The sequence below is a fragment of the Leucopleurus acutus genome (genome assembly GCF_964270905.1).
Source record: "Leucopleurus acutus genome assembly, chromosome: 6".
NCBI lineage: Eukaryota > Metazoa > Chordata > Mammalia > Artiodactyla > Delphinidae > Leucopleurus > Leucopleurus acutus.
In genome coordinates, this window is record NC_139149.1 from 74913545 (window position 1) to 74941036 (window position 27492).

The 27492-nt window shown below is 38.5% G+C and overlaps 1 protein-coding gene across 2 annotated transcripts in view; it reads right to left on the minus strand.

The window, feature by feature from the left end:
* HIBCH (3-hydroxyisobutyryl-CoA hydrolase) overlaps positions 1–27492 on the minus strand; it is an 87738-nt gene that overhangs the window by 7443 nt on the left and 52803 nt on the right. For both annotated transcript variants that reach the window (XM_082841866.1, XM_082841865.1), the window contains 5 exons: positions 21919–22064; positions 19295–19381; positions 15109–15167; positions 14315–14396; positions 273–392 (listed from right to left, as the gene is read on the minus strand). In XM_082841866.1, coding sequence (XP_082697992.1) covers positions 273–392; positions 14315–14396; positions 15109–15167; positions 19295–19381; positions 21919–22064 — 494 coding nt within the window. The remainder of the gene's footprint in view (positions 1–272; positions 393–14314; positions 14397–15108; positions 15168–19294; positions 19382–21918; positions 22065–27492) is intronic.

Here is a 27492-nt window from a genome sequence, read left to right on the forward strand (position 1 = left end):
GGTTAAAATTTCTATTCTGAATTTCACATGAGGTTAGAGTCCTTCTTACTATTACATGCAAAGGTAACTGCTGTTTCATAAAGGCTTATTAACAATCTGTGAGCAATATTCCCACGTGCCTTAAGCTAACTGGCCTGTTGTATTTTCAGAGTCGATTTATAGATAGTTTCAATTTTCTTGTTTATAAATTTTCTATATTTTACATGTTTTACAGTGAACATATATGACTTTCATAACTAGAAAATGACAATACTTCAAAGAAAAATTCTTACCATACAAGCCTGACTCAGCCGATATTCCATAGTTAATACTTCCTGCAAGGTCTTGGAAGACCCCTCCATGAGTTGCCTTAGTGTGATCTTTAGGGATGTTGGAGACATTTTATTAATTACCTATTAGAGAAAAAATTTACTAGTTTTAGTCCAATAGTTCCTTTACTGCTTATAATAAACTAGCTGAGTTTTGATATATATCATATTAAAATTTGCTCCTTAACAATACTTTCAGACAACAAAGTCTCATAAAAATAAGATTATGCCTTAGCCTAATCCTGCCAAAGCACCAAACAAAATTTTCTAATCCGGTACAACAAAACAGATCGTTCTGCAAGTGGAAGAAATCCTATATCCATAACTGAAGTAATAAAGTACATCGACATTTTGTAGCCTGCTTGACGTAAATTATCATCTCAACTACGTAATAAGCAAGCAGTGATTAGGCCAAAATAAAACTAATACACATCTCACAAAGCACTAATGTATCAGAGGACAGACATTTCACTTTCTAATATAAAGAAAGTGAAAGAGTAGAAATACAGTAGCTCCTCCTTCCCACTTTGTGACTCTAGAAAAGTGTCTGAACTATAGTCTTCACCTAAAAATAAATCCACTTACCTTGGAAGTAAAGAGAGAGACAATAATTCAAGGTATTGTGACGTGGTCTTCTCTAGTACTTAAATACTTGATAAAATAAGAAATATAGGCCTGACTCCTTGGCTACAATGCTATGCCACTTCCTTCTGAATTTAAAGATGTTATTACTGATGTTCCAATACATGTGTATGGCTGTGAATGCAACAGCTGCTGCAGGAGGTCCCATTACATGCGTATAAATCTGAGGCCTGCCCTTTCCTTTGTAATTGCAATATATAGTTTTCAGGCATGTTGTTGAGCGACTGTCTCAAAGGTATGAATTTCACTTTTTGAGTTCAAAGAACTCTCCCCACATCAAGATTCCAGGTTCTCTGTATCATCCTCCAGTCTGGCAACAGATTCAGAGAACAGACTGAGAGGGTAGGGCAGTATCTTACCAAGCAGTTGCCAGAGCTTAAATAGATGACTACTGTACAGGAAAAGTTGAGGGAAGATCAGTACCCTACCTACAGCCACAATGCTGAAGAGAAGATGAGAAGGAGAGAGAAACAATTAAGTCTTTTATGAATCTAGTTCATATTCGCAGGAACTCATGCTTCTGCCCTCAGTGCTGTATGGACACGATCCCACTCAATGCCCTGACAGCGCTCCTACTCCATGTTCTCACCTTTCTGGGTGCAGGCCACGAGGATGATGGCACCCTGCAGCAGTCCGCATACTGTGCTGGGGGCCCATCCTTTCCATAGCCAAGTAGGTAATGCGTCCATTTCATTTCCAAACCCAGTAGTTTTCTCTGGTCAGAGCAATGCTCATGTTATCACAATGAAGATCTAGAAGAACTTCATTTACAATGCTAAAAGGTGTACTTCAGGGAGGGACACAGCTACCTTCTATTTTTCTGGTCTGCAAAAACAATGAAGCTACAATTCCCTTTCCAACAGGGCTGCGGTGTGCAAGCTCACAATTATGCACCTCACTCAGTACTACTGTTATGATTAACTGCCTGTGTCCTCAATTCTTAGTTTGGTACTTTATGTGCCATCTAGACACAAAACTCTGTCTCGCGCCATACTTCTTCACCTGGCTACCAACTAATTTCATAAGAAAGGCCACTTAAGGTCCCCAGTTGTCTGTGCTTGTGCCATATACACAAACTAGAAAAAAAAATGGGAAGAAAATTTCATTAAAAAGGCTCCGTTGCTTCAGACATTTCATGAAATATTAAAAGATGTTTTCATAAGACAGATAATAGAAGAAGAAACTGTAGTCTCCAACCACTCAATATGCTGGTACTTCAGCACAGAGGCTAAGGTTTTGGACCCCAGAGTGAGACAGCTCTGAGGTGGAATCTCAGCTCCGCTGCCTCCTACCTTAGTTTCCTCATTTGTGAAATGAAGATAATATATATTACCCACCTCATAAATGGCATGGCAATACAGGATAGTGCAACGTGTCAGAAAGCAAGCAAATCAAGGAAGGGAAGGAAATGAGCACATTTTCCTTAGCTCTCAGGCAAGTATGTTCACACATATGCACATTTTACAAATGAGGAAACCAGACTCATGAATTTGTCCAAGGTCACACAGAGCAGGAATCCAAACCTAAGCCAGCCAACTCCAAAGCCTACCTCCTCATACTATATGAGGCTATAGAAGTAGTCAAGAAGGTCAAAGGCTGAAGAAACGTCAAAAAGAACAAAGATGGAGGAGAGGACATTGTCTCAGGTGAAGAAGTGAATAAAAACTTCTTTGTGGGGACTTCCCTGGTGGCGGAGTGGTTAAGAATCTTCCTGCCAATGCAGGGGACATGGGTTCGAGCCCTGGTCCGGGAAGATCCCACATGCTGCGAAGCAACTAAGCCCGTGTGCCACAACTGCTGAGCCTGCACTCTAGAGCACGCGAGCCACAACTACTGAAGCCCACGAGCCACACTACTGAAGCCCACATGCCTAGAGCCCATGCTCCACAACAAGAGAAGCCACTGCAACAAAGAGGAGCCCCCGCTCTCAGCAACTAGAGAAAGCCCACGTGGCAACGAAGACCCAATGAAGCCAAAAATAAATAAATAAAAAATAAATAAATTTATTTATTAAAAAAACCTTGTTTGTGTAATTTCAATGGCAAAGAGGAAGACAAAGTCAGGAGAGTAGCTTGAGGAAAAACAGAGTCAAGGGAAGGCTTTTTTGTAAGGCTAGGAAAGCTTTGAAAATGATAGAAGAAAATATGCCACTAACTCAAGAAGGTAAAATTGAAGATACTGAAAGAGGGAGATGGCTGATGCAATTAGTTCCTAGAGTAGGCAGAAAAGGATGAAATAAGACCACAGATGGGGATGTTTCCCTTGACAAGGAAGTGGGACATATTAGAGCAGTGGTTCCCAACCCTTTTGGCACCAGGGACTGGTTTCGTGGAAGACAATTTTTCCACGACGGGGTGGGGGGGATGTTCAGGCGGTAACACCAAGGATGGGGGATGATGGAAGGCGGCAGATGAAGCTTCGCTGGCTCGCCCGCTGCTCACCTCCTGCTGTGCGGCCCGGTTCCTAACAGGCCGAGGACTGGTACCAGTCAGCGGCCCAGGGCTTTGGGACCCCCGTGTTAGAGGAATCAAAGAAGGGATGATGGAAGAGCATTAAAGGAGCTAACATAGCTTCATTCATGATAAAGGGAACACAGACTGTTTTGGAAATTTTGATAATGATTAGGACTTGGATCTTTAGCGAAGCCAGAAATGTGTATGGATACAACCCTGCGCCCACCCATACAACTAACTGAATGGACACATTTCTGCATATTAGAGGAACACTGGTCAGTGTTCTGACCAATTTATCTGACCCTTTAAAGATTAGTTGTCTCCTGTATATCAAATAGCCAACTTCTTTTTTCCTTTATTTTTATCAAATGATTCACATTCTCATCTCAATTCAACAATATTACTGAGCATTTATTATGCATTAGACACTTCAGGGGAGAACAGCACACGGTCCCTGCACTCAAAGCATTATGAGCACTATAATCACTGCCTTTTGGGTAAGAATCCTAGGAACCCTTCTTTCGGTTAAGTTTTATTTATTAAGTCCTAGGAAATTTGCCACAAAAGGAAAACTCAGGATAATGCCGCTCACCCTCTCCTCAGGAGCGCCAGAACACTCGATAATATATAGTCTGACATGAATTATCAAGGGAAAAACAGTATTCAACAAGCCTACTGATTACAATTAGAAAACTTCTACCAAGTAGGACTCAGAGTTGACTCAAGGGCTATAACAACTATTTCTCTGATTCACTAAGTGATCTTAGAAAATGATCTCTTGAGTTCTTTCCTTTATAAAAAAGGATATCATGTATAACATTCTTTAAAAGTCTAGGCTCTGCCAGTTTTAATCTCAAAAGAAGGAACACTAACAGGAATTCAAGTAAATTTAGATCATTTTACTTTTTAAAAATGCAATAAAAAATAGAGCTGATACTGACTTACATTACATACAGGGTAAAGACAATGAACAGGAAATGAGAGCTTAAGAAGCTAATTAAAGGCAACAAATTAGCTTATTCTTCATCTAACTCAAAAGAATACATAAAGGTAGAGGAAAAATATAAATGGGTGTAATTTTACTCTCCTCTGAAAAATGGCTACAGCATATTTCCAATCTATTAATATATTATGAGATGAACTTTCTAATCATTCCATTAAAAAACCAAATTCACTACGTGTAAAAACTTCATTGAACCGTTAAAAATGCCGTCAAGATAAAAGTTTAAGTAAGCCACAGACAGTAACCACTTAAGAAGTGTTCAATGTACATTATAGAGGTCAGAGGAGAAGGATAAATCATTTGCTCATGTTATACTATAGAAAATTATTTAATTTGAATAGCTGATACTTTAAAATACTTGCAAGGCACAAGAGAAATAAATCAGTGCAAAACAGGTCAAAACAAATTATTTGAAAGCATATAGAAAACAATTTTGAGTAGAAACAATGTTTTCTACAAGGGCAAATGACACTTAGAAAATAAAAAACTAAGGAATACTATAATTAGAAACACTTTATACAGTTGGATTTTTAACTTAAGAAAAATCTGAAATAGTATATCCAATCACTTTTTAAAAAGGCCGTTAAGAACATAAACATAGTTAAAACAACAGATCTCAAAACCCCAAAATAACAAACTCCTGTTCTACATTATAGTTGGTTAATGTAAAGAGTTTGTAATGAAATCTCTCATTTATGGACCGTTACGGATCTGCCCCAAATCTTCAGGACATCTTCTCCACATTTTGAACAGAAAATTTCTGTTCAATAAATGCCACCATTAAGGTAGAAAAAAGGCAAGTAACAGATAGGAGGAAGATATATGTAGTACATGTACTGGATAAAGGACTTATTAGCAGAAGATAGAAATAATTCCTACAAACTAACAGTAATAATAAAAAAGATTTAATAGGCACTTCACAAGGAAGGATACCACAGCCAATAAAGGTATGAATTGATGCTCAACCCCATTAGTCATCATGGATGCAAATTAAAACCACTATGCAATGCTATTTTACATACACCAGAATGACGAATATGAAAAAGACAGATAATATCAAGTGTTGGTGAGAATGTAGAGCAACTTAGTATCCAATGTAAATTTGTACAACCATATTGGAAAACTTTTTGACAGTAACTACTAAGATAAATGTACATGCTTTAAATTAAACAGAGGCCATCTAACTGAGGTGCCCTTAATGCTTTAGTAGACTGTAAGCAAACCAAAATCTAAGCCTGTAATGCCTCAAGGTTAAAAATCGAAACCTAAGGACAGCCAATCATAAATAGCCAATTAGCCTTTCCCAACTAAAGCAACTGCTTAAGCTACAGCCAATCAATATTTCCTTGCTTTGCTTCCACCTCCTCTGCATAAAAGGCTTCCCCTAAGCTCGTATCAGTAGAGCTTTTCTTACCACTTCTGCTTTGGTGCTGCCTGATTTAGATCAATTTTTGCTCAAAAAAACTATCAATTTTTTTTTTTTTTTTTTTTTTTGCGGTACACGGGCCTCTCACTGTTGTGGCCTCTCCCGTTGCGGAGCACAGGCTCCAGACGTGCAGGCTCAGCGGCCATGGCTCACGGGCCCAGCCGCTCCGTGTCATGCGGGATCTTCCCGGACCGGGGCACGAACCCGTGTCCCCTTCATCAGCAGGCGGACTCTCAACCACTGTGCCACCAGGGAAGCCCTATCAAAATTCTTAATATGCTTTAGTGTATCTTTTAACAACATGTGATGACTTTGCAGTACTACTCCTGGGTATATACAGAAATCCATATCTTTGTTAACAAAAGACACAGACAAAATTGTTCATAGCAGCATTATTTCTAAAGTAAAACCCTACAAACAACCCCAAATGTCCATGAACAGTAGAAATAAATAAATAAAATGTGATATATCACATAATGGAATAACTTAAAGCAATGAAAACAAACCACTGCTACATACAACACTGGTGAACCTCACAAATACAATGCTGAGCAAAAGACAGACAGAAAACTATGATTTTATATATAACTCAAAAACAAAATCTATGGTGTTAAAAATCAGTATATGGCTAGCCTAGGGAGAGGTAGTGACTGGGATGGGACTCAATAAGACATATCGAGTGCCTAATTTATTCTGGGTGTTCGTTATGTTTATGTTGTAAAAATTTTTCAGCTATACATTATAACTTTCCTGTACTTCAAAAAAAATGAATTCTTAAAATACATACACACTCAGAAAAAATTCACTGAATTCAAGCTCTTTAGTTTAACATAAGGCTCCTCACAGTCTGGTTCCAATCATCTTTTTGGCCGTGTTTTCTGACACTTTACTCCTTGTTCCCAGCTCTGCATTCTCCTAACATTTGTCCTTTGAGTATGTGCTTTGTTCTGTCTGATATACCCTTTGCCACTTGACAACTCATTCCCATCTTTAATTCTCTGCTCAGAGTTCTCCTCTGTGAAGCCTTTAAGACTCCTTCCACCATTTTCTGGACACCCACAATAATTTGTGCAAGCCTCTAGCTTAGTAGCACTTACCGTATTTTGTTTATGTGTCTATTCCACTGGATTGTGAACTCCCTCTGAGAACAGGTACTGAATTTTCACTTCTGAAACTCAGTGGCAGCACAGCACCTTACCCATTCAATTCATCATACCTACCATGTGAAATGCTCTGTGACAGGTGTCTGGAAATACAGGAGTAAGCAAGCTTCTCAGCAGCTTATAGTCTGCTGTAGATGGCACTCAATAGAGCAAAAAGACAGGAGCAGTAGAGAGAAAAGGACACATAATGCGGACAGGGACAAGCAGGTAGAGGTCTTTATGGAATAACACTGTCACTTCTATGGTGTTCAACACTGCCACTAAATACCCGAAGCTTTGTTGTGCTGTTTTAAGGCTTAAAAGGGAACTATTTCTTAGCATTTGTCCTTGGGATTGAATGAAATTAAGTAGAAGGTAGAATTTAAGCCACAGTAAATCACATCATCTGTTATTTTAAAACCAAGCGGCATTAGCCCCTGTTATATCCTGTCTGTTAAACAGGTCTTTGATTTTTTTAACTAGTTTATATCAACTGTAGTTAAGAGTTATGTTTTGTTATGAATTGTGAATATTTTTCTAAATAATCATCTTATACATTATGTACTTATATCTATAAATCTTTTCCAGAAATGTTCAGATTGACCAAAAATACAACAGAAACACAAAATACCTAAACGAGTTGGTCTACTTCACCGAATACTGCAGCTTCACAGACATATTTTTGTTTTTAAATATTTTTTCACCATTCAGGAGGGTCATATTGTTTTAAAGAAATGGGCACTAATATTTCTTTCCTCTTATAAAAGGCTTAGAACCAGTCCAAGAAGAGTGCTTTTTGCAACCTTAAGATTTTTCCGGTAATTTCTTAAAAGCATTAACAATTAAAAAAAAATGTAAAGACAGTATCTAAAGATGCAGGTACTCCTGTTTGATGATATCCTAAATGTTCATGATAGCACTTAAGGGTCACTAAGCTCCATCAGTGGACTGGAAACTGTTTTCTCTTCCTGTCTACATAGATTGATGTATTTTCCCCTTAAGGTTTATTGTACTCTTTCCCAAAGGAACAATGCATCCATCAACACCGCCATTCAGTTACTCTTATTAATAGCAATTAACTGCACAGTGTAATAGGTACCTTCAGCAAATATAATGCCCACTTCTACAGGTCAAACTGTTTTTTAAACATAATTTGGCATATCATTTTATTTTTTAAATAATTAGCTTTACTGAGATATAATTTACATATGATAAAATCCACTCATTTTAAATGCATAGGTCCATAAATTTTGATAGATGTATACAGTTGTACAACTACCCCACAATCAAGATATAGAACATTTCCATCACCCCAAAGAGTTCTACTTCCCTCAGTTCTATCCCTGGGCAGCTGATTTGTTTTCTGGGCCTACAGTTTTGCCTTTTCCAGAATTTCATAAAAATAAAATCACACAGTAGGTAGTCCTTGTGTCTGCCTTCTTTCACTTGGCATAATGCTTCTAAGATTCATCCAAGCTGTTTAATGTATCAGCTCATCCCTTCTTATAGCTGAGTATAATATTCTACTGTATGAATATATCACAATCTGTTTACTCATTCAATTAGGGATCGGATTGTTTCCAGTTTGGGGCTATTATAAAGTTACTATGGACATGTGAGTACAAACACCTGTGTGGACAAAAGTTTACATTTTTCTTGGGTAAATTCCTAGAAGTGGGATTGTTGGATCTTACAGTAAGTGTACATTTAACTTTATAAGAAACTGCCAAACTGCGTTCCTGCCAGCAATATGCAAGTTGTAAGTGCTACACATCTTTACCAACATTTGGTGTTGGTACTGTCAACCTTTTAAATCTCAGCCACTCTAATGGATGCACAGCAACATCTCACTGTGGTTTTAATTTGCCTTTTCCTAAAGATTAAAGATCTTGAGCATTTTTTCATGTGCTTCCTGGCCATTCATGTATCTTCTTCGGTGACATGTCTAGATTTCCCATTTTTAGTTGTGCTGTTTACATTCTTATATTGTATATGTGGTGGATTAAAGTCCTGTTATCAGATACATGTTTTACAAATACTTCCTCCCAATCTGTTGCTTCCTCATTTTTCTGATAGTGTCTTTCAAAGAGGAAAAGTGTTTAATTATAATAAAGATTTATCAATTTTTTTCTTCTGCAGTTCCAGCTTTTTGCATTAAAAAGAAAATCTTAGCTAGCCCAAGGTCACCAAGATTTTCTCCTATGTTTTCCTTTAGAGTGGTATAGTTTTAGTGCTTACATTTAAGTTCATAATACATTTTGAATTGCATACAGTGTGAAGGAGCTCAAAGCATGTCACCCCAAGATAATGCCATGTTGTCATATTGATTATTTTGAGTTAAAGGCACCTGGGAAACAATAGGTGTAAGAAGGGCACTCTGACCCTCCTTTTCTTCCTGAAAGCAGGAGATACAACCCCCATGTGAAAGGTACCCTCCCTGTGCCAGGAGGAAGGAAGCCATTCTGATCACCAGAGATAGGGAATTTGGGGCCAAGAAATCTGTACAAACGAACCTTCTTAAATTAACCCTTATCTTCCTAGTTACTTCTTCACCATTTACTACTCCTAGCCAAAAGTTATTTGCCTTGTCAATTCTTAACAAATTTATTGTTTCTTTGTCTAAAAGGTATACAAGCTTCCTGCTCTGGTCATTCTTCAGGTTTTCATTCTCTTGCACAGACAGCCATGTACATGTAAAAATTTAATAAAATTTGTATACTCTTCTCCTGTTAATCTATGTCAGTTTGATTCTTAGGCCCAGCCAGAGAACCTAAGAGGATAGAGAATTTTTTTCTCTCCTACAAGGGCAAGGTAAGAGTCAATAACTTTTTTTTCCCTTGCATATGGATATCCAATTGTTCCAGAACCATTTGTTGAAAAGACTATCTTTTCCCCACTGAATTACCTTGGGAGTTCAGAGCAAGTATTACTCTAGTATTAATTTACGCCCACTACTAAAATGTAAATCTTCTGGCTGATGGGAATATGAACACTTCCCAGACCTGTGTGAGACTTGCTAACTGTTCAGACTATTGCTTTCCTGTGACTCTTTCCCTGCTCTTGTGGAGTTTTACCCATAACACGTACAGATCAATATTCTGGGAACTCCTGCAGGAAGAAAGCTGAGTCAATCTTAGGGCTCTCTTGTTTGTTTCCCTTCTCTCAGGAATCACATGTGCTGCCTGCATTGTCCAATGTCTACAAATACTTGTTTCATACGTTTTGTCCAGTTTTCTAGTTGTTTACAGCAGAACAATTCCTGTAGCAATTTTCTTGAATATCCGTCACTTTATTTTTAAATAGTACAGTATACAGGTAACTCTCAAAGCTTACAGAAAGATTAGTAATCTTTTAAGTTTAATTTCTCGTTTTAATACTTTGCTGCTCCTCTTCCTTAAAATCTATGCCCTGGTTATCTTTCTTAGTTTTCCTATTTTTCTTCCAATTTTTCAGTGCATGAATTCTTTATAGAGGCCTGTCATAGTCTTGTATGTTAACTTCTTCAAGTAAAAACTGAGTTTCATTTACTCTTCATGAAACGAGCATTTTAAAATAAAAAAATACATAAATCTCACATTAGTGATTAGAAAGAAGAAATCCCCAAAAATCTAATAAGCGTTTTCTAGTACTGGAAAAGCAAAGTATACACCCTCTCTCTAAGCCTTTAACACAGCAGGATATCCTACATCAATAACAAGAAAACACCTAAAAGACAAGTCAAAAGCAGCACTGGTTTCCCTGGCCATTTGCTCAGGACCACCTCCCTGGACACTAATTTGACTCACTGCTCTCTGCTCTTGTTTCTCTGCCTCTCTGGGCCGTGGACTTCATTCCCCAGCCCTCCTAAGGACTGGTGACCCATTTAAATTCCTTCCTTGGATTAGTATCCTTGCTGAGAGTTGAGGCAAGGGAGGTCGTCTCAACCGCTTCTAACCATGATTCCTTTGATTACTGACATCACTTGTAATTCTGGAAAAGAAATACTTCTCTCATTGGCCCTGAAGAACCTTCTGTACTTTGGCAAGCTTGCTAGTCTCATTACCAGAAAAGGGAGATTGAAACAGGAGAGCAATTCCTACAAGTCAACAACAACAACAAAAAACTTAATTAAAAAATGAGCAAAGAACTTAAACATATCTCCAAAGAAAATATAAATGGCCAATCAGCATATGCAAAGATGTTTAATATCACCAATCATTAGGGAAATGAAAATTAAAACCACAATGAGGGAATTCCCTGGTGGTCCAGTGGTTAGGACTCCACGCTTTCACTGCCAAGGGCACGGGTTCAATCTCTGGTAAGGGAACTAAGATCCTGCAAGCCGCGTGGCGTGGCCAAAAAACAAAAACAAAAAAAACCCACAATGAGCTATCACCCCCCAGCCATTAGGATGGCTTTTTTTTTCTTTTAAAGACAGAAAATAACAAGTGTTGGCAAGAATGCAGAAAAACTGGAACCTCTGTGCACTTCTGTCAGTGGGAACATAAAATGGTGCACCTGCTATGGAAAAGAGTGTGGAAGTCCTCAACACATTAAAAATAGAATTACCATGTGATGCAGCAATTCCACTTCTGAGTATGTATTCAAAGAATTAAAAGCAGATATTTGTAAACCCATGTTCATAGCAGCGATATTAACAAGACCTAAAAGGTAGAAGCAACCCAAATGCCCATCAACAGATGGATGGATAAATAAAATGTGGCATAAACATACAATGGAATATTATTGAGCCTTAAAAAAAATGAAATTCTGGTACCTGCTACAACATGGGTGAAACCTGAAACATCATGGTTAAGTGAAATAAGCTAGTCACAATAGGAAAAATGCTGTATGATTCCACCTATGCAAGCTGTCCATTGTAGTCAAATCTACAGAAAAGGAAAGCAGAATGGTGGTTGCCAGAGACTGGGAGGAGAAGGAAATAGGGAGTTACTGTTTAATGGGTATAAAGTTTCAGTTACGCAAGTTGAAAATATTCTGGAGATTGATTGCACAACAACGTGAATATACTTAACAAGACTGAAATATACACTTTAAAATGGTTCGGATGTTAAGTTTTACGTTACATGTATTTGACCACAACACACACACACACACACACACACACACACACACACACGAGAATACCGCAATGGGAGTCTTTGGTTAAGGTTTCTCTAATACAGGCTACCCATCAGGGCATTTAAATAGCCCATTAGTTTACATGGATTGCTTGGCACCATGAACACCAAAAGAGTGATTAAAAGGAGATTTGATGAATTCCAACCCACAGCATTATTTAGAAAAAAAAAGTGTATTGGAACTTAGGAGGAAAATCTAAGAAAGAACATTAGAAGCCATAAAATAAGGTACTACGAAAATTCCATCAGTTGTAAAGATGGAACTTCTTTACAACTTCCCCATATTTGTCAGTTTTTTTAGCCCATATGTTATCCTATAGTGACTGGCAGTTAAAAATCTAAAGAAAGGATTAAAGAAAAACTGTATGTTTTTATTTAATGATAAGCAAGTATGTTGAAAAGATTAGGTCCTTCCTGATGGACAATCCTAGAGAGAAAGGAACCCCTAAGACATGGAGTAGATGGTTGCAACTTCAAACATCAATACAGACTAGATCATTGGGACCTGCAGAAGGAAGACAAGAATCCCTGAAGAGTCCACAGGGTCAGGAGCAATCCTTGAGGTTTCCTGACACAAGTGTTAGAATCTTCTTTAAAAGTTGTTCAAACATGTGATCTGCAAACCTGTCACTGAAGCACTAACAACTGTCTTCTCCTTCAGGGTTGTTTCTTGGTGTGTGTTTCTGGCTGACATAATTAAAAGAAGCCCTATTTCTAAGTCTCTGTCAGGGAAGCCTCAGTGGGAATTTCTGATCCCCACATGATGTTACTCCCAGCAGATACTAATACTGTGGAGCCACATTCATTCAACAGAGCAGGTCAACTGAATAAAAATGAAAATCGGTCCTTCCAGTGAGGGTGCTTATGCTGATCCTAGCTGTGATGGGTAGCTTGCCAAGTACCCTCTTCTGAATGCAGAATAAACATATCGCCAGAGAAATGGGAGGAAAACTGGAAGACCATCTGAGTCCTATCCCTCAGTTTTGGGGTAGGCCAGTGGTTTTAAAATAATATGGTTAGTTGCTTATCTGTACTGCTTTTATAGTATTCAATATATAGCCTATGAGGTAATGTGCTGCATGACTATTTTCAAATGAAATTGCTAAGTGCATACTTAATCCTATTGCTGAAAAAACAAACAAACAAACAAACAGGAATGCTGGTTTCCATATTGCTCTGAAAACAAGAGAACCAACTTTCAAGTCAGAATCCTTGAAATATAAAATGGTTATCTACATTTATGCAAACATTCCTGAAAGCTGTTAACAGTAACATTACTTTTGTGAGTTAGGGAAATATATGGCTGGTCTACTTACTCTAATTTATGCCTATCCTTGAAAGTTAATAGAATTCCAATACTAAATAAGATCCTAAGAGACAAATTAATATTCCCTTAAGAATGAGGAAATGTTTCCATCTTCACAGGTAAGATTTAATTTAAATTTTTTGTCAGTAAGTTACCTGACAACTGAAATGCTATAACTATACCTGTAAATTGAAAAATACTACCAGATAAAGAGAAACCACCTTGTCTTTCTAGTAAAAGGAAACATACATTTTCTTTCCTTTGTCTAGAAGTCTAAAGTACCCCAAGTTTCACAGTCACATGATAGTTCCATGAATGTCAGTATCCAATATGCACTCATTTACACAAAAACAGCTTTTCTTCTGCTGTTACCAGTTGAGTCATGTTGAAGAAAGATCAAAGTGTACCTAACACTGAGAAACACTGCTTAGGACTTGGCTATGGCTGTAGATGGAGCCTCTTGTTAGTTTAGAAAGGATCACTTTCTTATTAAACCTACTGCTAAAAAGACCATATACTGATGTGTTGCACATTAAATAGAACTTACAGACTAATGTCACAACTGCAATATATTTTAAGGTGACTGTTCTCCATTGATCCAACCCTTCTAATAAAAACACCCATGAACATTTCTCCCTCAAGACAAGGAGGACTACTGGAGATGAAGCATGCTTATGAAGTCCTTCTCTGTTATAGTCAAAAAGACCTAAAAACAGCTTAGCTTTGTTATCAAGGTAGACAAGGCATTTGGGTTTAGGTAAAGGTTTTGTGGAACTACTTTCTGGAGCTCAACTGAGTTCAGAAAAAAAACTGTGCAGTGGGCTATGTCACCATCACGGAGCTCTGACACCCCTCAGAGGCTTCCCTATCACAAGAATTCACCACTCTCATGGCGGAAACAATCTATACATTACCTTCAACTGCTCTAGGGCAAAAGATGAACCATCTTGCTGTAAATTTTCAATAATCTGTTCCACAGTATTGGCTGAGAACCAACTATGAAAGAAAGGGAAACATAAGATTTCAACAATGTGTAAGTGATTTGTTCTTTTCATGATAGCAATGAGTCTAAACACAGGCTTCCCCTAAACCCTATTTCAAGAATGAAAAAATTTCCAACCTATATTACAGGATGATGAAATAGAACATTGTTTCTCTGGGTATTTGCAGTCTACCTTCACTAATGGGAAATAAAGCCTACATTTTCTCTTCTGCTTTCTTGCATCTATCATACATAAGTAAATGATGTCTAAACTGTCAAAAACTGATGCTTCTAAAACGTAATGATAGTTGCCTTATTTTCCAACAGTTTTTCTCCTCTTGTGTTTAAGTCAGTCTGTCAGTCTCTCAAATCATTGCACAAAACCTTTTGCTGATCAGCATGATAAGACCTTCAGAGAAGATGACTTTACAATGATAAAAGATAAGTTAATTCAATTGTTATTTTCTACACTCTCTTCCCCATTAATGAAATGTTTTGCACTAAAATGAATCAGCATGATAGATTACTTAAATTTAATGAGTTTATTTCCCCCTGAAGGAGTGGGCAGGAAGCTACTTTCAAAGGTAACTAAAAAAAACACTGCGTTATCTTATCTCAGAATTTGGTGCATTCTCAAACACAGCACAATTACAGCATTAGTAGTAAATTCAATTTAATATAGTCTTTCCAAAGGAACAGATATAATTGACACCTCTCTTTAAGTACCTGTTTATTTTGTCCATGTGTTCCTCAAGTATAAAAGACTTGTCTTGATCAATCTTGGACTGTTTGAAAATAAAAACCTTTAATTAATTTGATGCAACTCAAATCTTAAAAATTCTTAAAATTTTCACCATATTTAATGATATATTTTGTGGCAGATGGCAACTTTCACTCAAATTACATCCAGTCGCATAAATAACTACTACCATATGTTCAAAATTCAGACACTATGTATTATTCCAGAATAGCTCTTAAAACTATCAACAGCAAAAAATGTTCTTGTATTTTTATTTGTATGCCATTATATATTATTATGTCATCATTAAAGTGTGTCAATGAATTTAAGGATTTCAAGGGACCTAAGAAGTCATCCTGCCCCAATTTCTGTCTGATATAGAAATCCCTACCACATCCCCGATATCCCCGCAGCACTGATCTCCAGGGGAAAAAAAACACTACAATGTGTAAGCGATTTCTTCTTTTCATGATAGCAATGAGTCTAAACACAGGCTTATATCCCCGATATCCCCACAGCACTGACCTCCAGGGGAAAAAAAACACTACCTCAGAAAAGAACTCATAAGTGCTTGAACAACTATAATTAGGATTAAAAAAAAAATTTTTTTGAACCAAAAATCAGCCCTCTCGTGTTTATAGTTCTAGTTAATCCCCCTTGAGTTAATCTTTTCTCACACAGTGCAGTTTTGAGTCCCCTCACAATCCAGGTCCTTCTTATGTACAAATTCCAGTTTATCAAGGTCATTCTTAAAGTGTGGTACATGTACCTTAGCTGCAGACGTGGCTGAATCATAGCAAAGTACAACAAGGTTCCGCATACCCTTGTTTTGGATACAATGCTTTTAATAACAGGCCTAACTCTAGGTTAGTTTGGGGGCAGTCCTATTATGCTGTGATTGACACTGGGCAGTTAAAACTTTTTTAAAACTGGTGCCATTGTAGGCTACATTTCTCCCATCCTGTACTTATGAATTTGGTACCCTGGACTGAAACAATTATCTCTATTGTGATACTGTGATTTAAAATAAAAAATATGTATTTGGTCTCCGTCCATATATTTGGCCTTTTGTTCCAGGCTCACAGCTCCCAAAAACCCAAGAAAATCCCTAAGTAGATCACCTTTTGTTATAATATATGGTCTTTGGTCTTCGGTTCCTGAAATAAAGGTGAAATGGCTGTCTTTTGTTATTCACAACAAGCCCCTTTCAATCACACCTTTGTTTGTTACTGAGGTGACTATAGGAAAGCCCTAAGGATGGGGGCTGGTTGCCAGGGGAACCAACCAAGGGAAGTTGCAGTGCCATACTCCACTATCTAATCCCACACCTCCCCCATCTCCACCTCCAGTGAGGCGAAAAGGGCTGGAGATTGAGTTCGATCACCAATGTCAATGATTTAATCAATCATGCCTACATAATGAAGCTGTCATAAAAACTCCAAAGGATGGGGTTTGGAGAGTTTCTAGGTTAATGAACATGCAGGGAGAGTGAGTGGCTCACCCCAACTTCATGGGGACAGAAGCTCCTGGGCTTGAGGCCCCTCTGGACCCCACCCTATGTATCTCTTCATCAAGCTGTGCATTCATATCCTTCATAATAAACCAATAAATGTTAAGTGTTTCCCTGAGATCTGTGAGTCATTCTAGCAAATTATCAAACCCAAGGAGGGGGCCATGAGAACCCCAATTTATTGCCAGTCAGTGAGAAGTACAGGTGACAACCTGGGATTTGTGACTGGTGTGTAAAGTAGGGTCCAACTTGTGGGACTGGGCCCGTTAAGTTGTGGGATCTGATGCAAACCTCAGGTAGACAGTGTTAGCATTGAAAGGAATCATAAGACACCCAGCTTGTGTCATGGAGAACTGCCTGATGTGCGGAAAACCAACACGTCTGGAGTCAGGAGTGTTGTGAATGTGGTAGTAGTGAGAAGGAAAGGAAAGGAAAACACATGGAGGGTTTCCCAACACATCTATCAAATTTCACATTTTTACTATTAAACAGATCACTCTGAACTTGGCTTTTTTTTTCACAAACATGTTTACCTAATTTAACTTAGTTCTTAGTTTCATATCAGTCTGATCAAAACACCATCAACATTCTCATCCAAATCACTGAGGAAAACACTGACTAAGAGAAGGCCAAGACGGCTTCACTTACAGCCTAATACCCAAACATTTAACAGAACTCCTTGGGAAGGCGCTTCAACCCCCCACACGCTATAATCCATCCCACGTTTACCCAATTTGACAACGTAAGAGACTGTCGGATGCTTTGACAAAATCTGATGAAATGCTCACATGCTCTGTATTCATATTCATACACTAACTATTCAGGGCCCATGAATCTGTACTCATGTTCTTCTGTTCTGCGTAATTTTGTCAGGGGGCGGTTACCATTTCTCTAAATATTTCCTCTCCTCTGTTACAAATTCCTAACAGGTTTGGACCTCCTGGAATAATACCAAGTTTTCTTTTCTCTCCATTTTCCACCTTATTATCCTCTTAGAGTCTTCCTCATCCATCAATTTTAATCTAAGCTGTTGTGAGGTTTTCCCCCATTTCGCTGTCACATTTTAAATTTCTTTTTATCCTTTAACTATTTCTCTTCGTAACATCTGTTCTTATTTCACAGATGAAATATTTTCCTCTTATCTGAAGATAAAAAAAAAAAACCAAACCTATAATTGTTAGGGTTCCTTCTTCTCCTTGCATTGCCTACTTCCTTCAAGTACATTTTTTATTTTAGCCAATCTCCGGTTTTTAATGCCTGGCAATCCTTGTTATTCTATGTGAAGCACTAAAATTAGGAAGCTTTGTGTGTAATGTCAATTGCAGTTATGGGACTATCAATTGTCTGATGCATTATGAGATGATCAGGCCTGGATGTTTTTTTCATAGAGGGGTGCTCGAATGTCAATAGCTACAGGTTTTCTCTTGCTTCTAATGAACTGCTTGGGAGTAGGATGGTGCTGACTAAATGTTTGTGCCCCCACAAAATTCATGTTGAAATCTTAATCCCAATGTGATAGTATCTGGGGGTGAGGCCTTTGGGAGGTAATTAAGTCAAAAGGATGGAGCCCTCAGGATGGGATTAGCACCCTTATAAGCAGAGGCCTGAGAGAGCTCACTTTCTGTCTCTGCTATGTGAGGACACAGCAGGAAGGCATTCATCTGCAAAACAGGAAGAGGTTCCTCACCAGGAACCTAATAGGCTGGCACCTTGATCTTGGACCTTCCAGCCTCCAGAACTGTGAGAAATTTCTGCTGTTTAAGCCACCAAGTCTACGGTATTTTTGCTATGGCTGCCCAAACTTAGATAGATGGTACGTAAGAGTTCTGGAAACCAACTAGGAAAAGAGGCCAAAATTCTTCCCATTTAATATGTTCTGCCTCTTTTCAGTAGAGCACCTCACCTATCCCTGCCCTTAGCCAGCAAGGCCTGTCAAAGGGAGCTGGTACCCTACAGAGTCTACAGAAAGAACTGGCTTATTTCTTATTGGCTTCCCCCACTGAGTTCGGTGTTCTCAGGTCTAAAGTAGTTGCCCTCATCATTCCACTTTCAAGCTTCCAAAATCCTGACATCTCATGCCTGCCACTGTCTCCTTTTCTGTTCTATTTCTCTTTGTGGATTCCTGCCTTTCTTATTCCTTTACTACAATTTTAGTGGGGTTTCAGGAGGGAGCATATATGGCATCAAACATGTTTAACTAGAAGTCATGTAGCATTTTTATAGATTCTTGGCTCTTAAAAGAGAATTTAAGTTAGACAACAAAAGGAATTAAAAGAAAACACTGCATTGTATGTTATTATATTTCGATATAGACCAGAGTTTCACTTTAGCAGCTCCACAAATAGCATCAACACTGAACCTCCATTACACAAACGTCACAGTGTGTTGTAAAAAGCCCTTGCAAGGGCCAATCACAAGGCTATGCACTGAAATTCACCAGCAATGAGAAAACAAGCTGTGTAGCTGCATGTAAAGAAGTCATCTTCTCAGATGGCCATCCTAATGATTGTGAAGCACTGATACTCCCAACAAGCTTTAAAGTAAATAAATCCCAGTACATTTATTTATATCCACAAACTATAATATTCACCAACTGCTAATTTTTCAGTCACTTCCCCTTCCCCATGAATTAAAATCTGAGGTTAGAATACTGACAAGATTACCTTTGCATGGTAAGTTTCTAAGACATCTGCAATATTTTCTTTCGAAGGAGATTTCAGGGCTAACAAATCTTCTTCTAACATGCCCAACTACAGGGGGGGAGAAAGGAAAACATTTAAAACACCACAGCAACACAGAATTTTTTTTCTTTAGAAATCTTATATTCTTTTTAAAAATCCTCGTCTTAAAATTATGATGCTCTCCCTTCAGCTGAATCAATGAAGGCAATTTTCACTGAAGTTGAAGGCACACACATTCCCATAAAGTAAATGCTGCCTTGCAAGGAATGGATAAAGACGAAAGAAACTGAAGAGGAGAAATAGAGACATTCATTTTTGTTTCCCTCTAGCTATTGAGCACTTGAAATGTAGTGTTGCAACTAAAGATCCCAATTATAAATTTTATTTTAATTAGTTTTAACGAAAATTGCCACATGTGACTAAATGGCTACTATAGTCAATGCACAGGTCTATAATATAGCCACACTTAACTCTTGTATGGCTATTAACATAACTGACGCCATCTTGGGCCCATACAGTTCCTCCTGTCCTTCCACTAACCCTTCCCAGAACTGTACTGTGTGGTAACTCACTTCTCTGTCATCAAGGGCTTTGTATCAATAGTTAATAGACATTGTTTAATATTCATTAGGACCAAGTGGCCTCCATGCTCTGTTAGTCCCCAAACAATGATGAAGACTCTCACTGACGTATGTATTCCCAGTGCCCAAGAGACGAGTTACCCATTCATAAATCCCAATTTAGGAATGCATGTCCTGTTTCCAAGCACATATCCCCATACCCGAAGGTCAACTATAAAACTATCCCAGTGGCCCCTCAGCAGTGCAGAGTGCAGTTGCGAATGCTGCCAGATCACTGTCCACCCAATGCCACCCTGAGCATAAGTGACCCTCTAACAGACTGATCCACTGATTATAGGGAGCCGCCTGCCTCATTTTTTGGTCTCAAGATACCTTCTCAGTTCAGTGGGTACTTTTCGTTCCCTCTGTCCTCCAACAGCTTTCCCCCTATATCCCTCATATACCTCTTCCTACACTCAGCCAATTGGACTTTTTACTGTTTCTAAAACACAGCTAATGCTTTCCTACCCCTATGGGGCTTGCTCATTAAAGTCTCCTCTATCCAGAAAAACTTCTCCTGACAATACTTATCTTAAGGCCCAGCTGAACTGCAACCTCTATGAGAAAACTTCCAGTCCTTTCTTATAAGTAAGCTCTTCCTTCAATGGATTCAATGCGTTGAATCCTTTCTTTGTATTCTGTTTGTACACTTTCCATACTTTACTCTGTCAGATGATACAGATGGTTTTTTATCTTTTGTACCCACCCCTAGCCCCATTCCCAATGTGTATTATTCATTTCTGTTATGCACTATAGGCCCTGTAAATGGTAGGCTATGCACTGCATATATTACTGGGCAATCTGACTAAGAGAGGAAAGGGCTGTGGATCAGCTCCCCCATCCTTAACCAAATTCCACTATAATCAAGGGTGTCCCTCCAGAGCAAATAATGGAGTACCCATGTTTGCTTCCTGTTACAGCTCAAGGGAAGAATGAGACAGCCACCTACTCAATGTGACCAAGGATGCCCATAAAGATCTAAAAAAGAGAAATATCTGAAAATTCAGGCAAATGTGATGGAAGGCCCTCATAACAGTGTTAAGGGGACAACTTTCAACTTTGTATACTTCATACATTTTAATAGCATTCCTTCCCCTATCCCATAACACCCCTACCTCAAGATCAGAAATCCATGGGTTTCCTGGGAAACTGACTTTACCCCACAGTTCCAGGGATGGAGCACATGAGCTAGGATAGATTAGCCAGCGTATTCTACCCACCCATGTGGTTCAGGCACAAGCCAGTCCAGTAAGACTGAGCTAAGCCAGCTGAAGCAGAAAAATCCCAAATCTCTTGAGGGGAGTTCTAAGGCAAAACCACCTTGAACTGGGCCTTCTGTTACATTTAACACAATGACTTTCAACTGCTATGATAAAACTGCCGTCCTCAACGTGGAGATGAGAAAACTGGGGCTAAAGAGGATAAATTCAAGCTAAGATTTAAAACCAGGCTGTCCATCTGCACATCCTTTGCCACTGTGCTATCCTGGGCTAAGAAAACTGACCGTGCTGTTTAAGAAAAATGTTTTAAGACCAAGGTAAGTAATATGTGTCCCTTACAACAGATACCCTTCAGAAGAGTTTTTAAGACCATATTTTACAAACTTTTAAATGCACTAGGGAAACTAACAAACAAAAGAATCTTTCAAAAATATCTTTATAAAAGCCTATCTTTTTATACATAAATTCAGATTTTTATATATTAGACTTTCTTAAAATATTACTTTTTTTTTTACACAGACTATAATTATTCATTAAAAAATATTCACTGAAGGTACCAGGCAAAACAGCCCTGGATCCAGATATAATTATTTCCATTTTGCATATGAGGAAATGAGGATTGGAGAGCTTACCCAGGGTCACACAGCTTTAAGGGTACATGTAGGGTTCAGACCCATGTAGACCAAAGCCTGTAATCTCAACCACTCATACTGCCTCCCCATGAGCTATTCCAAACAACACAAAATGCAATCATCCAAGTAATTACCTTTTCAGAATCTACAAAGTGTGTAGCAATTCCTGCTGCATACACATCTCTTCCTTTCAGCCTGAATCCTGTTAATGCAAGGAAGCACCCAAGTTTTCCTTGAAGACGTGGCAAGAAATAACCTCCACCCACATCAGGGAATAGCCCTGTAATTAAAAACAAAAAGAGACAATGATTCAAATGAAAAAGATAAATTCAGTTCTCTTTACTTGAGATCAAAGAGCCATTTTTCTCTGGAGTCTGAATCTACAGTAAAAATATTATTACTATACCACAGTACTACAACGTACTATACAATGCAATCGATATCACAAAAGACTTGCTATAAATCGTGCTAACTTAATTGGGGTACTTTTCAAATTTTTCATGCTTCATTTCTATAGAACTCAATAAAGGATATGACGGCACAATGTTCTGGATATAACTACTTGATAAATATTACTTAAATTACTCATCTCTACTACTACTTTTTAAGAGTCTCCAATGTAGGTAAAGACTGAAACAATATTTTCTTTCCAAATGATAAGCACAGGAAAAAATATATGTAATCTAAGGCTATTATGTGATAAATTATTATTACCATTTAACCAATGTCCAAACAGTCAATTATCTAATATTCAAGATACTTAAAGTGATGTGATAACCATTAGTCCTACTAAATGAACAAGTTTATACCTAATTAAATCACTTGCACTTACTCTTTTCTTAACCATGAGTATTTTTTAAATTCCCTTATTCTCTCTACTGGCAACAACTAAAAATAGCATATATGCAAATACTTGCCAGTACACTACTTTTTGGTGTTTAAGAGCTCCTTAAACAATTGCGACCCTCTAGGTTTATAATCCACCTATCTATTTGAAAATTGCTTCAATTAATTCAGATAAAAATAGAAGCATTCAAATTCTTCCCAGTTCTACTTGTCAAAAAGTTCCTAGGGGGCTCCCCTGGTGGTGCAGTGGTTGAGAGTCCGCCTGCCGATGCAGGGGACGGGGGTTCGTGCCCCGGTCCGGGAAGATCCCACATGCCGCGGAGCGGCTGGGCCCGTGAGCCATGGCTGCTGAGCCTGCGCGTCTGGAGCCTGTGCTCCGCAACAGGAGAGGCCACAACAGTGAGAGGCCCGCGTACCGAAAAAAATAAATAAATTAATTAATTAATTTAAAAAAAAAAACTAACACCTTTATCAGTCTTCAAGGCCCCTGACCACTTTTTCAATTACATCTCTTACTACTCACTCACTATACTCCAGCCACTCTGGTTGTCTTTCTGTTCCTCAATATCCATTCCTACTTGCTGCTGAACCTCAGGAGCACTCTGCCCAAGTGAAAACACTTCTGTGTGTTCCAGGGCCCCACATTCTCCCTCTTCGCCCTTTGCCTCAATGGCTGCTTCTTTCCAGTTCCCTTTACTGGCTCCACCTCCCTTGCTGGACCTGTGCCCAACTGCTGTGCCTATCTGAGGCTCTCCGATACCTCACACACGCATTTCCTTAGCTCTTATAGCTTTAATATCTATATGCAGATCAGTCCCTGTTAGGGATGGAATTGTGTCCCAAATGGTGTCCCAAAATTCTTAAGCTGAAGTCCTAACCCCACAATGTGACAATTTGGAGAAAAGGACCTCTAAAGAGGTAATTAAGGTTAAGTGAGGTTATAAGAGTGGGGGCCTTATCTAATAGGACTGGTGTCCTTGTAAGAGGAAGAGACACTGAGGGCACACACAGAGGAAAGGCCATGTGAGTACAGAGAGAAGGCAGCTGTCTACAAGCCAAGGACAGGGGCCCTGGGTGAAACCAAACCTGCCAATACCTTGATGTTGGACTTCCAGCTTCCAGGACTGGGAGAAATAAATGTTGTTTAAGCTACCCAGTCTTGGTATTTTGTTATGGCAGCCCTAGCAGACCAATACAGTCCCAAATCTGTCTATCTAGTTATGCCTTTTTCCCTTGAATACAAACTCTCAAATCTGCATTCTAGATTTAGCCACATAGATAATAAGCATCCCAGATATAACATGGCAAAAACACAACTCCTGATTCTCATCCCTCCAACCATACTGTTCCTTCCCTAATTGGCCTCATCCATCTAGTAGCACTACCTAAACACCTTGGAGTTATTCCTGATTCATTACATCAGCAAGCAAGTTAACTCCAAAACATTTTCTAAATCTATCCACTCTATTCCAACTCTGTAGCTCCATATTACTCCAAGCTTAAAATTATCTCTCTCTAGACCTGTGCTATCCAATAGAATTTTCTATGATGATGAAAATGTTCTATAATCTATGCTGCCACTAACCAGATGTGGCTATTAAACACTTTGCAACTGAGGAACTGAATTTATTTAAATTTAATTTATATTAAGTAGCCATCTGTGGTTAGTGGCTACAGTATCAGACAGCAGAGCTCTAGATTAATGTAATGACCTCCTAACAAGCCTCTCTACTCTTGCACCCCCTACAATCCATTATCCTTAAAGCAGCCAGAATGATGGCATTCAAATGTAAACCAGACCATGCCACTCCCTGCTTTAAACTCTCCCACAGTTTCCCATAATGTTTAGGTTTAAATCCAAACTCTTCACCAGAGGTCCCTGTGTACCTCTTGAAGAGCACAGTATAACACTCCTGCCCTTGATTCAGATAGTTGACTCTATGTGGTTTCTTGAACCGGTAAAGCTTTATTCTTGCTTTAGACTAACTTCTTAACACCACAGTATTCTGTTCTAAGATATTAATATAGCTCCTTCCCTCTTGTCATTCAAATCTCAACCTAAAGGACATCTCCTTGGAAAACCTCTTTAACCATCTAATCTAAAGTAGCCATCCAGGAGAATTACACTTTGGGTAAGATGGAGTAAGAGGGACTAAATCTACTCTCCTACTTGAAATAACTATAGAAAATATACGAAATTCAGTTTTCAACAAACTGGACCATCAGGGAATAAAGGTAAGTGATCTGTGAATATCTGAAAACAAGTGAGGTAAACTCTACAAAAGCTCCAGCTTAAAGCCTTGAGAGAAGGTCCAGGCCCAGAACAGCCCTTGATTTGAGGGGAATAAAGCTAAGAATCCAGGGAGACTGAGGCACACAGAATTCCCAGAAGAGAGGACCAGAGAGGAGAGAGCTGCACAGACAGGAAACTCTGGAGATCTGCAGAGTGTCTCCCTTAAGTCCTCAGCTTGCTACTGATCAGTGCATGTGTATGAAGAAACTGCCTGAGGTTATGGAAAGAACCACAGGAAAGGATCATAGAGAACAGTACTGGGAACCTACACGGGGCTGAGAATAGTACCTGTTCCCACCAATCAGACTGTGAGAACTCAGGATGCGTGGGGGCACTGAGTAGGAGGCAAAGAAGGGTCTCATTTCAGTAGTAGGAAATAATTAGCCCTAGCTTGAGCACTGCTCCAACCTTGCATCTAAAAATAATAATAATAATAAATTTTAAAAAAAATTAAAAGACCTGAAAGGAACAAACTGTTTCCAAATAACATAACCTCATCCCAGAAGCAAGCTCAAGAATATTTATAAGAATATAGATCTTCCTCAATTTACATTGGGGTTACATCCTGATAAATCCATCACAAATCATAAGTTGAAAATACCATAAGACAAAAATGCATTTAATACACCTAACTTCCAAACATCATAGCTTAGCCTAGCCTATCTTAAATGTGCTCAGCACTTACATTAGCCTAAAGTTGGGCAAGATCATCTAACACAAGACCTATTTTATAATAAAGTGCTGAATATCTCATATAATTTATTGACTGTTATGCTAAAAGTGAAAAACAAAAAGGTTCTAAGTATCAGTTATTTATCCTTGTGATTGTGTGGCTGCATAGGAGCTATGGCTTGCTGCCACTGCCCAGCATCACATGAGAGTATGGTACCAGATATGGCCGGCCAAAGAAAAGGTCAAAATTCAAAGTACAGTTTCTACTACATGTATATTGCTTTTGCACCATTGTAAAATCATAAAATAAAAAAATTGTAAGTCAGACCACCATAAGTTGGGAACCATCTATACAAAAATATCCAGCACTCAACAAAGTAAAACTTACAATGTCTAGAATCCAGTCAAAAATTACCAGGAATCTAAAAAAGCAAGAAATTGCCACCCATGATGACATGATAAAACAATCAATCAAAATTGATCCAGAACTGTTGCAGAGACGTGGAAAAACCTAGAGACTGTCATTCGGAGTAAAGTAAGTCAGAAAGAGAAAAACAAATCTCGTATATCAACACATATATGTGGAATCTAGAAAAATGGTATAGATGATCTTACTTGCAAAGCAGAAATAGAGACACAGATGTAGAGAACAAACGTATGGACACCAAGGGGAAAAAGGTAGGGGGGATGAACTGGGAGATTGGGATTGACATATATACACTATTATGTATAAAATAGATAACTAATGAGGACCTACTGTATAGAACAGGGAACTCTACTCAGTGCTCTGTGGTGACCAAAATGGGCAGGAAATACAAACAAGAAGGGTCATATATATACATATGGCTGATTCACTTTGCTGTACAGCAGAAATTGACACAGCAGTGTAAAGCAACTATACGCCAGTAAAAAAAAAAAAAAACCCGAAAGTGACAGCAAGGTGTGGGGAAGGCAGGGACCAACAGGCTCTCTCGAGCTCCTTCCTGGCCTTTGATCCTGGCGTTAGCAATCGTGCCTGTCACTTGTTTGTGCTCTTTGCCACCACTGGTGTGTTTGAATAAAGTTTGAAATGTTGTAACATTATCTATAAAGACAAATAAAACAAAACAAAAAAACAAAATGAGAAAAACTGACCCAGAACTGACATAAACATAAAAATTAGCAAACAAGGACATCAACACAGTTATAATAAACATATACCATATGTTCAGAAAGTTAAATAAAAGCAAATAAGAGGGGTTTCCCTGGTGGCGCAGTGGTTAAGAATCCGCCTGCCAATGCAGGGGACACAGGTTCAAGCCCTGGCCTGGGAAGATCCACATGCCGCGGAGCAACTAAGCCCGTGAGCCACAACTACTGAGCCTGCACTCTAGAGCCCACAAGCCACAAACTCTGAGCCCACATGCCACAACTACTGAAGCCCATGTGCCTAGAGCCCGTGCTCCACAACAAGAGAAGCCACTGCAATGAGAAGCCCACACACCGCAATGAAGAGTAGCCTCCACTCTCCGCAACTAGAGAAAGCCAACACGCAGCAACAAAGACCCAAACACAGCCAAAAATAAATCAATAAAATAAATAAATTTTAAAATATAATATATATTTTTAAAAAGACCCAAATGATACTACTATAGATGAAAACTAAGATGAATGTATAAGCTAAAAAATACCTGAATCGGATTAAGGGCAGTTTTGACTTTGCAAAAGAAAGGATTAGCGAACTTGAAAACACATGAATAGCAAATATCTAAAATAAAAAAAAGAAATAAAAAAAAATCAACAATACATGAGTGAGCTTAACGAAAGTTTAAATGGAGTTCCTGAAAAGGAAATGGGGGGGACAGAAAAATATCTGAAGAAATAATGTCAAAATTTCCAAATCTGACAAAAACTATAA